Source organism: Heptranchias perlo, chromosome 10 (genome assembly GCF_035084215.1).
Source record: "Heptranchias perlo isolate sHepPer1 chromosome 10, sHepPer1.hap1, whole genome shotgun sequence".
Lineage (NCBI taxonomy): Eukaryota > Metazoa > Chordata > Chondrichthyes > Hexanchiformes > Hexanchidae > Heptranchias > Heptranchias perlo.
This window is the reverse complement of record NC_090334.1, coordinates 83,971,757-83,985,423: the sequence shown is the minus strand read 5'-3', so window position 1 is coordinate 83,985,423 and position 13,667 is coordinate 83,971,757. Positions and strand designations below refer to the sequence as shown.

The 13,667-nt window shown below is 57.4% G+C and overlaps 1 protein-coding gene across 1 annotated transcript in view; it reads left to right on the top strand.

Annotated features, from left to right (window-relative positions):
- The window catches only part of LOC137326740 (nesprin-2-like), a 246,195-nt gene that overhangs the window by 165,093 nt on the left and 67,435 nt on the right, over positions 1 to 13,667 (top strand). Inside the window, exons 38-40 of the mRNA XM_067992112.1 lie at positions 1,061 to 1,208; positions 7,069 to 7,163; positions 11,806 to 12,040. Coding sequence (XP_067848213.1) covers positions 1,061 to 1,208; positions 7,069 to 7,163; positions 11,806 to 12,040 — 478 coding nt within the window. The remainder of the gene's footprint in view (positions 1 to 1,060; positions 1,209 to 7,068; positions 7,164 to 11,805; positions 12,041 to 13,667) is intronic.

Genomic DNA, 13,667 nt, shown 5'->3' with positions numbered 1-13,667 from the left:
TGGAGCTTTCAAAACTGAGATTGATCGATTTTTGTTGGGTGAGGGGATTAAGGGTTACGGAACCAAGGTGGGTAAATGGAGTTGAGATACAGATCAGCCGTGATCTAACTGAATGGCGGAACAGGCTCGAGGGGCTGAATGGCCTCCTCCTGTTCCTGTGTTTATCTACATTCCAAACTGACCTTGCTCCACAGATTGGGGGGGGAAGAGTCCCTGATCCAGGACTTCTACTGATCCCACCTGCCGCCCTCCTGTTTTTCTATTTATTCTCGGGATGTGGGCGTCGCTGCCATTTATTTCCCATCCCCTAGTTCCCCTGAGAAGGTGGGGGGTGAGCCGCCTTCTTGTGGTCTTGTTATTCTTTGCAGCGGGTTTGATGCAAACTGAGTGACTCGTTCGGCCACTTCAGAGGGCAGTTAAGAGTTAACCATGTTGGTGTAGGGGGGGACTGGAGTCACGTATAGGCCCAGACCGGGAACATACGAACTGCTCGATGAAAAAAGACCAAGGTCCGTCTTGGCCTTCGACCATCCCAGTAATCCCATGATACAACGATGATGGAGTTATTGATTAATCAAAGCAATCAATCTCTATCAATGAGTCTCTAACAGACCCAGACATGAGGTGAGGAAAACCCCCCCCAGTGGTGGAGAGCTCTGGGAAACCATAGGTCCAAGGTCACCTGATTCCCCCCCCAGCCCCCCCCCCCCAATGGCAGGTTTCCTTCCCGAAAGGACATCAGTGAACCAGTTGGATTTTAACGACAATCCGACAGCCTCGTGGTCACTTTCACTGAGGCCAGGTTTTTATTTCCAAATTTATTAAAACTGAATTCAATTTCTCAAACTGCCTGTGGTGGGATTTTGAACTCACGTTCTGCTGGATTATTGGTCCAGTAACAGAACCACTACACCACTGTACCCCACCAGTGATCCCGTATCTCGGGCTTCAGTTCTTATGTCGTGATGGCCTTAGCAGCGGGGGGGTGACCCTGCAGCCCGCGCAAATGAGGATTGTTCATTCCGAATTGTCGGTGGTTATTTATTATTTGCGGTTTCAGTGAACTGCAGACAGCTGTGCTGCAAAAGGAGAACTTTGCCCAGAAGTGTGAGCGATGGAGGCGGTTCCTGGAGAAAGTGGAGGAGGGGCTGATGGTCGACGTCGCTGGCAGCTACGAGGGACTGAGAAAACAGCAGGAAACTCATGAGGTGAGAGTGTGCAACGTGCACGACCCTTAAAGGGGTATTACCCACCCGGCAAGTGGGCATGGTGCCAGTGACAGCGATTAGTACCGAATGTGGGATAAGGCCCCACAAGTGTGCGTGTACCTTTAAGGGGATCGCCGGTGGGTTGTGGCAAAATGAGTGTGTGCCTGTACCTTTTTAAGGGGAATTGCTATGGTTATGGCACAGTGTACATGTGCCTGCACCTTTAAGGAGCACTGCCAGCAGATGGTCGTATGGGCATGGTAACTATAGTGACAATGGAAGTGGGGGGTGTGGTTTGGAGTATTATTGGATGATGTGCCCCTCCCCCCACCCTGTGATGCTGATCAGCCCGGGTTTGTACTGTTGACTGTTTATTCTTTGTAGCTCAATTGGAAGGAAATAACATTTCACTCATCGACAAACGGGGGCCCATTAACTTCGGGGAGGGAGGACGATGGGGTGACCATGGGGCACCTGACTGGTCCATCAGGGTGGGGGTGTCCTGTGCTCGCTGCAGGACCAGTGCTCCCAAATTGCCTGGCCTGGGTCTACCAGCTCAGGGAGCGCTGCACTGTCGGAGGGTCAGTACTGAGGGAGTGCTGCACTGTCGGAGGGTCAGTACTGAGGGAGTGCTGCACAGTCGGAGGGTCAGTACTGAGGGAGTGCTGCACTGTCGGAGGGTCAGTACTGAGGGAGTGCTGCACTGTCGGAGGGTCAGTACTGAGGGAGTGCCGCACTGTCGGAGGGTCAGTACTGAGGGAGTGCTGCACTGTCGGAGGGTCAGTACTGAGGGAGTGCTGCACTGTCGGAGGGTCAGTACTGAGGGAGTGCTGCACTGTCGGAGGGTCAGTACTGAGGGAGTGCTGCACTGTCGGAGGGTCAGTACTGAGGGAGTGCTGCACAGTCGGAGGGTCAGTACTGAGGGAGTGCTGCGCTGTCGGAGGGTCAGTACTGAGGGAGTGCTGCACTGTCGGAGGGTCAGTACTGAGGGAGTGCTGCACAGTCGGAGGGTCAGTACTGAGGGAGCGCTGCACTGTCGGAGGGTCAGTACTGAGGGAGTGCTGCACTGTCGGAGGGTCAGTACTGAGGGAGCGCTGCACTGTCGGAGGGTCAGTACTGAGGGAGTGCTGCACTGTCGGAGGGTCAGTACTGAGGGAGTGCTGCACTGTCGGAGGGTCAGTACTGAGGGAGTGCTGCACTGTCGGAGGGTCAGTACTGAGGGAGTGCTGCACTGTCGGAGGGTCAGTACTGAGGGAGTGCTGCACTGTCGGAGGGTCAGTACTGAGGGAGTGCTGCGCTGTCGGAGGGTCAGTACTGAGGGAGTGCTGCACTGTCGGAGGGTCAGTACTGAGGGAGTGCTGCACTGTCGGAGGGTCAGTACTGAGGGAGTGCTGCACTGTCGGAGGGTTAGTACTGAGGGAGTGCTGCACTGTCGGAGGGTCAGTACTGAGGGAGTGCTGCACTGTCGGAGGGTCAGTCAAAAAAGGGTGGCTAAGGCAAACGTAGGTCCCTTAGAGGATGAGACCGGGAAATTAATGGTGGGAAACATGGAGATGGCAAAAATGCTGAACAAATATTTTGTTTCAGTCTTTACGGTAGAGGACACTAAGAATATCCCAACACTGGACAAACAGGGGGCTCGAGGGGGGGAGAAGCTAAATACGATTAAAATCACTAAGGAATTGGTACTCAGTAAATTAATGGGACTCAAGGCGGATAAATCCCCTGGACCTGATGGCTTCCATCCTAGGGTCTTGAGGGAAGTGGCAGTAGGGATTGTGGATGCTTTGGTAATAATTTTCCAAAATTCTCTGGACTCGGCAAAGGTCCCGGCAGATTGGAAAACTGCCAATGTAACACCCTTATTTAAAAAGGGTAGTAGGCAGAAGGCTGGAAATTATAGGCCAGTTAGCTTAACATCTGTGGTGGGTAAAATTTTGGAGTCTATTATTAAGGAGACAGTAACGGAACATTTGGATAAACATAATTTAATAGGACAAAGTCAGCATGGCTTTACGAAGGGGAAGTCATGTCTGACAAATTTGCTTGAGTTCTTTGAGGATATAACATACAGGGTGGATAAAGGGGAACCAGTGGACGTAGTGTATTTGGACTTCCAGAAGGCATTCGACAAGGTGCCACATAAAAGATTATTGCTCAAGATAAAGAATCACTGGATTGGGGGTAATATTCTGGCATGGGTGGAGGATTGGTTATCTAACAGGAAGCAGAGAGTTGGTTCATTCTCGGACTGGCAGCCAGTAGCCAGTGGTGTTCCGCAGGGGTCGGTGCTGGGTCCCCAACTCTTTACAATCTATATTAACGATTTGGAGGAGGGGACCGAGTATAACATATCAAAGTTTGCAGATGATACAAAGATGGGAGGGAAAGTAGAGAGTGAGGAGGACATAAAAAACCTACAAGGGGACATAGACAGGCTGGGTGAGTGGGCGGAGATTTGGCAGATGCAATGCAATATTGGAAAATGTGAGGTTATGCACTTTGGCAGGAAAAATCGGAGAGCAAGTTATTATCGTAATGGCGAGAAACTGGAAAGTACTGCAGTACAAAGGGATCTGGGGGTCCTAGTGCAAGAAAATCAAAAAGTTAGTATGCAAGTGCAGCAGGTGATCAAGAAGGCCAACGGAATGTTGGCTTTTATTGCTAGGGGGATAGAATATAAAAACAGGGAGTAATTGCTGCAGTTATACAAGGTATTGGTGAGACCGCACCTGGAATACTGCATACAGTTTTGGTGTCCATACTTAAGAAAAGACATACTTGCTCTCGAGGCAGTACAAAGAAGGTTCACTCGGTTAATCCCGGGGATGAGGGGGCGGACATATGAGGAGAGGTTGAGTAGATTGGGACTCTACTCATTGGAGTTCAGAAGAATGAGAGGCGATCTTATTGAAACATATAAGATTGTGAAGGGGCTTGATCGGGTGGATGCGGTAAGGATGTTCCCAAGGATGGGTGAAACTCGAACTAGGGGGCATAATCTTAGAATAAGGGGCTGCTCTTTCAAAACTGAGATGAGGAGAAACTTCTTCACTCAGAGGGTAGTGGGTCTGTGGAATTTGCTGCCCCAGGAAGCTGTGGAAGCTACATCATTAAATAAATTTAAAACAGAAATAGACAGTTTCCTAGAAGTAAAGGGAATTAGGGGTTACGGGGAGCGGGCAGGAAATTGGACATGAATTTAGATTTGAGGTTAGGATCAGATCAGCCATGATCTTATTGAATGGCAGAGCAGGCTCGAGGGGCCGATTGGCCTACTCCTGCTCCTATTTCTTATGTTCTTATGTACTGAGGGAGTGCTGCACTGTCGGAGGGTCAGTACTGAGGGAGTGCTGCACTGTCGGAGGGTCAGTACTGAGGGAGTGCTGCACTGTCGGAGGGTCAGTACTGAGGGAGCCCTACACTGTCGGAGGGTCAGTACTGAGGGAGTGCTGCACTGTCGGAGGGTCAGTACTGACGGAGTGCTGCACTGTCGGAGGGTCAGTACTGACGGAGTGCTGCACTGTCGGAGGGTCAGTACTGAGGGAGTGCTGCACTGTCGGAGGGTCAGTACTGAGGGAGTGCTGCACTGTCGGAGGGTCAGTACTGAGGGAGTGCTGCACTGTCGGAGGGTCAGTACTGAGGGAGTGCTGCACTGTCGGAGGGTCAGTACTGAGGGAGTGCTGCACTGTCGGAGGGTCAGTACTGAGGGAGTGCTGCACTGTCGGAGGGTCAGTACTGAGGGAGTGCTGCACTGTCGGAGGGTCAGTACTGAGGGAGTGCTGCACTGTCGGAGGGTCAGTACTGAGGGAGTGCTGCACTGTCGGAGGGTCAGTACTGAGGGAGTGCTGCACTGTCGGAGGGTCAGTACTGAGGGAGTGCTGCACTGTCGGAGGGTCAGTACTGAGGGAGTGCTGCACTGTCGGAGGGTCAGTACTGAGGGAGTGCTGCACTGTCGGAGGGTCAGTACTGAGGGAGTGCTGCACTGTCGGAGGGTCAGTACTGAGGGAGTGCTGCACTGTCGGAGGGTCAGTACTGAGGGAGTGCTGCACTGTCGGAGGGTCAGTACTGAGGGAGTGCTGCACTGTCGGAGGGTCAGTACTGAGGGAGTGCTGCACTGTCGGAGGGTCAGTACTGAGGGAGTGCTGCACTGTCGGAGGGTCAGTACTGAGGGAGTGCTGCACTGTCGGAGGGTCAGTACTGAGGGAGTGCTGCACTGTCGGAGGGTCAGTACTGAGGGAGTGCTGCACTGTCAGAGGTGCTGTCTTTCAGCTGAGATGTTAAACTGAGGCCTCACGGCCACTATTGGAAGAAGGGCAGGAGAGTTCTCCCCGGTGTCCTGGGGCTAATATTTATCCCTCAACCAACATCAAAACAGATTATCTGGTCATTATCTCATTGCTGTTTGTGGGATCTTGCTGTGCGCAAATTGGCTGCTGCATTTCCTACATTACAACAGTGACTACACTTCAAAAGTAACTGAGTGTACATGAAGTTCGATGTGTGCCAGAGACCTGATATGTTGCTTATAATTACAAGTCTGTCTCTCATTCACCATAAACGACCTCAACTGCAATCAGTTCTGGTCTCCATTTACAAAAAGGATATAGAGGCACTGGAGAAGGTGCAAAACAGATTCACAAGGATGATATTAGAACTGAGAAGTTATACCTATCGTGAAAGATTGAGCAGGCTGGGGCTCCTTTCTCTCGGAGAAGGTTGAGAGGTGACCTGAAAGGGTTTGATGGGATAGACGTGGAGAAGATGTTTGCACTTGTGGGGGAGAGCAGAACTAGAGGTCATAAATATAAGATAGTCACTAATAAATCCAATAGGGAATTCAGGAGAAACTTCTTTACCCAGAGAGTGGTGAGAATGTGGAACTCGCTCCCACAAGGAGTAGTTGAGGCGAATAGTGTAGATACATTTAAGGGGAAGCTCGATAAACACATGAGGGAGAAAGGAATAGACGGATATGCTGATAGGGTGAGATGAAGTAGGGAGGGAGGAGGCTCGTGTGGAGCATAAACACCAGCACAGACCAGTGGGGCCGAATGGCCTGTTTCTCTTCTGTAAATTCTGTGTAATTCTATGCATTCAGAGATCTATGGAAATTAAGACAGAACAAAGTGTTTATCACTCAACAGGCCCTAGTCCAGGCCCGGTGTAGAGTGACACCAAGGAGTAAACATATTGAATAATCCGCACCCTATACACGGACTGCAGTGCCGGCCATGGCTCGGTGGGTATCACTCTCGTCTCTGAGTCAGAAGGTCGTGGGTTCAAGACCCACTCCAGAGACTTGAGCCCATAATCCAGGCCGACACTCCCGGTGCAGTGCTGAGGGGGTGCTGCACTGTCGGAGGTGCCGTCTTTCGGATGCGACGTTAAACCGAGACCCCGTCTGCCCCCTAAAGTGAACGTAAAAGATCCCACGGCCACTATTTCGAAGAAGAGCAGGGGGAGTTCTCCCCGGTGTCCTGGACAATATTAATCCCTCAACCAATGTCACCAAAACAGATTATCTGGTCATTTATCACATTGCTGTTTGTGGGATCTTGCTGTGCGCAAATGGGCTGCCGCGATTCCTACATTACAACAGTGACTACACTTCACAGGTACTTCATTGGCTGTAAAGTGCTTTGGGACGTCCTGAGGTGGTGAAAGGGGAGCTTGTTCGTCCTTTAATCCTTTTCTCTCCACAGATGCTGCCTGACCTGCTGAGTGTTGATCGTTTGCAGCAGCTGCGGGAGTGTGTGTTTTACTTGTTTTTGGTTCTGGGTGAGGAGCTCGGTGCTGAGAGCTTCAGCCCTGGTTTGGAGATAAACTGACCCTCACTTTAACTCCACTCGTGTTGTAGCTTTTCCAGGCGGAGGCATCGATCGCACACCAGATCTTGGATTCTGTTGTGAGTGAGGCCCTCAGTCTGCTCCCAAGGGGTGAAGTCCAGGACAGGTGAGAGAATAACTGGATCAGCCCGACTGTGTCGGGTTCACTGGGCCTCCCAGCAAGAGGGCGGGGGGGGGGGGGGGGGCAGGGGGGGCCATTCGACCCGCCGAGCCCGTGTGTCTCCTTGTCCCTTCGACAGATTAGATAACTTTAATATGAGCTTGCTGTCCATTGTACTGTCTCTCTCTCCGCTCCCCCCCCCACTCCCCCGTCTCTCTCTCCGCTCCCCCCCCCACTCCCCCGTCTCTCTCCCCGCTCCCCCGTCTCTCTCTCCGCTCCCCCCCCCACTCCCCCGTCTCTCTCCCCGCTCCCCCCCCCCCGCTCCCCCGTCTCTCTCTCCGCTCCCCCCCCCACTCCCCCGTCTCTCTCCCCGCTCCCCCGTCTCTCTCTCCGCTCCTCCCCCCCGCTCCCCCGTCTCTCTCTCCGCTCCCCCCCCCGGCTCCCCCGTCTCTCTCTCTCCCCCCCCCCGGCTCCCCCGTCTCTCTCTCTCCGCTCCCCCCCCACCGCTCCCCCGTCTCTCTCTCCGCTCCCCCCCCACCGCTCCCCCGTCTCTCTCTCCGCTCCCCCCCCCACCGCTCCCCCGTCTCTCTCTCCGCTCCCCCCCCCCACTCCCCCGTCTCTCTCCCCGCTCCCCCCGCACTCCCCCGTCTCTCTCTCCGCTCCCCCCCCCCACTCCCCCGTCTCTCTCTCCGCTCCCCCCCCCACTCCCCCGTCTCTCTCTCCGCTCCCCCCCCCCACTCCCCCGTCTCTCTCTCCGCTCCCCCCCCCCACTCCCCCGTCTCTCTCTCTCCGCTCCCCCCCCCCACTCCCCCGTCTCTCTCTCCGTTCTCCCCCCCCACTCCCCCGTCTCTCTCTCCGCTCCCCCCCCCCACTCCCCCGTCTCTCTCTCCGCTCCCCCCCCCACTCCCCCGTCTCTCTCTCCGCTCCCCCCCCCCACTCCCCCGTCTCTCTCTCCGCTCCCCCCCCCCACTCCCCCGTCTCTCTCTCCGCTCCCCCCCCCCACTCCCCCGTCTCTCTCTCCGCTCCTCCCCCCCGCTCCCCCGTCTCTCTCTCCGTTCCCCCCCCCCGCTCCCCCGTCTCTCTCTCCGTTCTCCCCCCCCACTCCCCCGTCTCTCTCTCCGTTCTCCCCCCCACTCCCCCGTCTCTCTCTCCGCTCCCCCCCGCTCCCCCGTCTCTCTCTCCGCTCCCCCCCGCTCCCCCGTCTCTCTCTCCGTTCTCCCCCCCACTCCCCCGTCTCTCTCTCTCCGTTCCCCCCCCCCGCTCCCCCGTCTCTCTCTCCGTTCTCCTCCCCCCCCCCCCCACCGCTCCCCCGTCTCTCTCTCCGTTCTCCTCCCCCCCCCCCCCCCCACTCCCCCGTCTCTCTCTCCGCTCCCCCCCCACCGCTCCCCCGTCTCTCTCTCCGTTCTCCCCCCCGCTCCCCCGTCTCTCTCTCTCCGTTCCCCCCCCCCGCTCCCCCGTCTCTCTCTCCGTTCTCCCCCCCGCTCCCCCGTCTCTCTCTCCGTTCTCCCCCCCGCTCCCCCGTCTCTCTCTCCGCTCCCCCCCCACCGCTCCCCCGTCTCTCTCTCCGTTCTCCCCCCCGCTCCCCCGTCTCTCTCTCTCCGTTCCCCCCCCCCGCTCCCCCGTCTCTCTCTCCGTTCTCCCCCCCGCTCCCCCGTCTCTCTCTCCGTTCTCCCCCCCGCTCCCCCGTCTCTCTCTCCGTTCTCCCCCCCGCTCCCCCGTCTCTCTCTCTCCGTTCTCCCCCCCGCTCCCCCGTCTCTCTCTCCGCTCCCCCCCCACCGCTCCCCCGTCTCTCTCTCTCCGTTCTCCCCCCCCCGCTCCCCCGTCTCTCTCTCCGCTCCCCCCCCACCGCTCCCCCGTCTCTCTCTCCGTTCTCCCCCCCGCTCCCCCGTCTCTCTCTCTCCGTTCCCCCCCCCCGCTCCCCCGTCTCTCTCTCCGTTCTCCCCCCCGCTCCCCCGTCTCTCTCTCCGTTCTCCCCCCCGCTCCCCCGTCTCTCTCTCCGCTCCCCCCCCACCGCTCCCCCGTCTCTCTCTCCGTTCTCCCCCCCGCTCCCCCGTCTCTCTCTCCGTTCTCCCCCCCCCCGCTCCCCCGTCTCTCTCTCCGTTCTCCCCCCCGCTCCCCCGTCTCTCTCTCCGCTCCCCCCCCACCGCTCCCCCGTCTCTCTCTCTCCGTTCCCCCCCCCCCGCTCCCCCGTCTCTCTCTCCGTTCCCCCCCCCCGCTCCCCCGTCTCTCTCTCCGTTCTCCCCCCCGCTCCCCCGTCTCTCTCTCTCCGTTCCCCCCACCGCTCCCCCGTCTCTCTCTCCGTTCTCCCCCCCGCTCCCCCGTCTCTCTCTCTCCGTTCCCCCCCCCCGCTCCCCCGTCTCTCTCTCCGTTTCCCCCCCCCGCTCCCCCGTCTCTCTCTCTCCGTTCCCCCCCCCCGCTCCCCCGTCTCTCTCTCCGTTCTCCCCCCCGCTCCCCCGTCTCTCTCTCTCCGTTCCCCCCCCCCGCTCCCCCGTCTCTCTCTCCGTTCTCCCCCCCGCTCCCCCCGTCTCTCTCTCCGTTCTCCCCCCCGCTCCCCCGTCTCTCTCTCCGTTCTCCCCCCCCGCTCCCCCGTCTCTCTCACCGTTCTCCCCCCCGCTCCCCCGTCTCTCTCTCCGTTCTCCCCCCCGCTCCCCCGTCTCTCTCTCCGTTCTCCCCCCCGCTCCCCCGTCTCTCTCTCCGTTCTCCCCCCCCGCTCCCCCGTCTCTCTCTCCGTTCTCCCCCCCCGCTCCCCCGTCTCTCTCTCCGTTCTCCCCCCCGCTCCCCCGTCTCTCTCTCCGTTCTCCCCCCCCACTCCCCCGTCTCTCTCTCTCCGTTCCCCCCCCCCGCTCCCCCGTCTCTCTCTCCGTTCTCCCCCCCGCTCCCCCGTCTCTCTCTCTCCGTTCCCCCCCCCCGCTCCCCCGTCTCTCTCTCCGTTCTCCCCCCCGCTCCCCCGTCTCTCTCTCCGTTCTCCCCCCCGCTCCCCCGTCTCTCTCTCCGTTCTCCCCCCCCGCTCCCCCGTCTCTCTCTCCGTTCTCCCCCCCCACTCCCCCGTCTCTCTCTCCGTTCTCCCCCCCCGCTCCCCCGTCTCTCTCTCCGTTCTCCCCCCCCGCTCCCCCGTCTCTCTCTCCGTTCTCCCCCCCGCTCCCCCGTCTCTCTCTCCGTTCCCCCCCCCCGCTCCCCCGTCTCTCTCTCCGTTCTCCCCCCCGCTCCCCCGTCTCTCTCTCCGTTCCCCCCCCCCGCTCCCCCGTCTCTCTCTCCGTTCCCCCCCCCCGCTCCCCCGTCTCTCTCTCTCCGTTCTCCCCCCCGCTCCCCCGTCTCTCTCTCCGTTTCCCCCCCCCTTTCTTCAGTGCGGGTGGATTATTCCCCCCTCACCCCGTACCCAGTCGGGGTCTGACGAGGGCAGAATTCCTGAGGTAGGAACATGGGGAGACCATTCAGCCTCTCGGGCCTGTTTCACCATTCAATTAGATCACGGTGATTTCATTTACCCGACTTTGATCCATCTCCGGTAATACCCAACAAAAACCCATCAATCTCAGTTTTGAAAGCTCCAATTGACCCCCAGCCTCAACAGCTTTTCAGGGGAGAGAGTTCCAGATTCCCACTCCCCTTTGTGTGAAGAAGTGCTTCCTGACATCACCCCTGAACGGCCCGGCTCTAATTTTAAGATTATTCCCCCTTGTTCTGGACTCCCCCCACCAGAGGAGATAGTTTCTATCTACCCAATCAAATCATCTTAAATACCTCGATTAGATCACCCCTGAATCTTCAATACTCGAGGGGGTACAAGCCCAGTCTGTACAATCTGTCCTCGTAATTTAACCCCTTAAGCCCCGGACTCATGCTGGTGAATCTGCTCTGCACTCCCTCCGAGGCCAATATATCCTTCCCGAGGAGTGGGGACCAGAACTGAACCCAGTATCCAGATGTGGTCTGACCCGAGCTCTGTACAGCTGGAACATCACTTCCTCCCCTTTGTACTCCAGCCCCCGAGGTAAAGGCCAATGTTCCTTTCGACCTTTCTGAGACTTTCTGTAACTGCACTAGCTTTTAGTGATTTCTGTACCCGGACCCATAACTCCCTTCACTCCTCCACATTCCCTCGTCTCTCACCATTCACACAATGTTCTGATTGGCCTTTCTTGGATTGGGGGCTTCTGTCTGCTGTGGTGGTTCAGTAATGAGAAGTCCCCGATTGTCTGTAAACATCTGTAGGGGTGGGTGGGGCACGGTTTAAGATGCAGATCTCGCACTTACTGAAATGTCCGCTCCCCTCGGACCCCACAGGCCCTCTGGGGGGGGTCAGCAGGGTTTCGGGGTGGTGGGGGATAGACTGCAGCTCACGGTTTCGCTGGACACCCTCCCTACCCCTGCGACGGGACTCTCGATGGTCGCTGGGGAGGGGCGCCGACAGGCCCAGTCTCGTCCTGTGGGGGTCTGAAGTCGCGGGTCTCCACCCCCTTTCTGCTCTGCCCCGGCCCTCCTGGAAAGCGCCGATTTCCCGGGTGTCAGTTGGGAGAGGACGACCGTCCTCCGGGGGTCCGGGCACCAATCCGGGGAGGAGGTGGGGAAACGGGGGGGGCAGGAGAGATGAGGTGGGCTTTTCCTCTTTTCCTCTGATCGTCCTGTGCCTGTCTTACCCTTTTCCCAGAAGCGTCTTTGCCCTGAATCTCTCTGCGCTGGAGGAACGTTGGCGTGGGCTGGCCCGGAGAGTCCGCCAGCGCCAATCCACCGTCCACGCCCTCGCCGATCAGTGGCGGTGCCACAGCGACGCCGCGGCCAAACTGCGCAAGCTGCTGACCAACACGTCGAACCAGCTGCGAGTGGCGGACGGCCCGAGCTGCTACGGCCTGCGGCAGCTGTGGGGGCTGGTGGAGGATGTCAAGGTAAGTGGCTACCTGCTCTTCAACACGCTCCGGTCCTGTAGGACTGGCTCGAGCGGATGGAGGTGGGCCTTCACTCCCCTGGTCCCCGCACCGGAACCCCCTCATCACCAATGTTCGGGACAAGATTTTCCATTTGGAGAGGATTCCCAATGTGTGCTCCCACCCTCGAGCCACGAACCTGCAGCATGCATTTGTAAAATTTATCTGAAAGGCTCCAGCTTCTCGACAGGATTAAACACACATTAGAATATCAATCGTCCTCTGAATGAATCCAACGTGCCAAGGCTTTAGTGTCTCGGTGCTTTATGGCAGAGAGCATTGAATACAGAAGGAGGCCATTCAGCCCATCGAGTCCGTGCCGGCTCTTTGAAAGTGCTATCCAATTAGTCCCACTCCCCTGCTCTTTCCTCATATCCCTGCAAATTTTTCCCTTCAAGTATTTCTCCAATTCCCTTCAGAAAGTTATTATTGAATCTGCTTCCACCGCCCTTTCAGGCAGCGCATTCCAGATCATAACAACTCGCTGCATAAAAAAAATTCTCCTCCTCTCCCCCCTGGTTCTTTTGCTAATTACCTTAAATCTGTGTCCTCTGGTTACTGACCCTCCTGCCACTGGAAACACTTTCTCCTTATTTACTCGATCAAAACCCCTCATAGCCATTAGATCCTTTAAATTATTTTATGTATCGGTGAAAACGCCCGTGTGGAACACTGTCTCTGTGCACACTGTGCTGAGATAAAACAACGCAGTGAGTGCATTAATCCAGCCAGGTGCAGCCGGGGGGCCGCAGAACAAACACACGAGGCGACATCAACACCGCACTGTGCCAATGACCCATCACTGGGGACTCTCGGCCAGGCAAACACAATGGGCCCTGATTCCTTAAATCACATGTGTAGTGGGTCGCACTCACCTCTGGGTCAGAAGGTCGTGGGTTCGAGTCCCATTCCTGAGACTTGAACCCATAATCCAGGCTGACACTCCCAGGGCAGTACTGAGGGAGCGCCGCACTGTCGGAGGGTCAGTACTGAGGGAGCCCCGCGCTGTCGGAGGGTCAGTACTGAGGGAGCGCTGCACTGTCGGAGGGTCAGTACTGAGGGAGTGCTGCACTGTCGGAGGGGCAGTACTGAGGGAGTGCTGCACTGTCGGAGGGTCAGTACTGAGGGAGTGCTGCACTGTCGGAGGGTCAGTACTGAGGGAGTGCTGCACTGTCGGAGGGTCAGTACTGAGGGAGTGCTGCACTGTCGGAGGGTCAGTACTGAGGGAGTGTTGCACTGTCGGAGGGTCAGTACTGAGGGAGTGCAGCACTGTCGGAGGGTCAGTACTGAGGGAGTGCTGCACTGTCGGAGGGTCAGTACTGAGGGAGCGCCGCACTGTCGGAGGGTCATTACTGAGGGAGTGCCGCACTGTTGGAGGTGCCCTCTGCTCTCTCAGGTGGATGTAAAAGGTGCCATGGTGCAATCTTGAAGAAGAGCAGGGGCGTTCTCCCTGGTGCCCTGGCCAATATTTATCCCTCACAGATTACCTGGTCATTATCTCATTGCTGTTTGTGGGATCTTGCTGTGCGCAAATTGGCTGCTGTGTTTCCTGCATTACAACAGTGAGTACACTTCAACAGTACTTCAT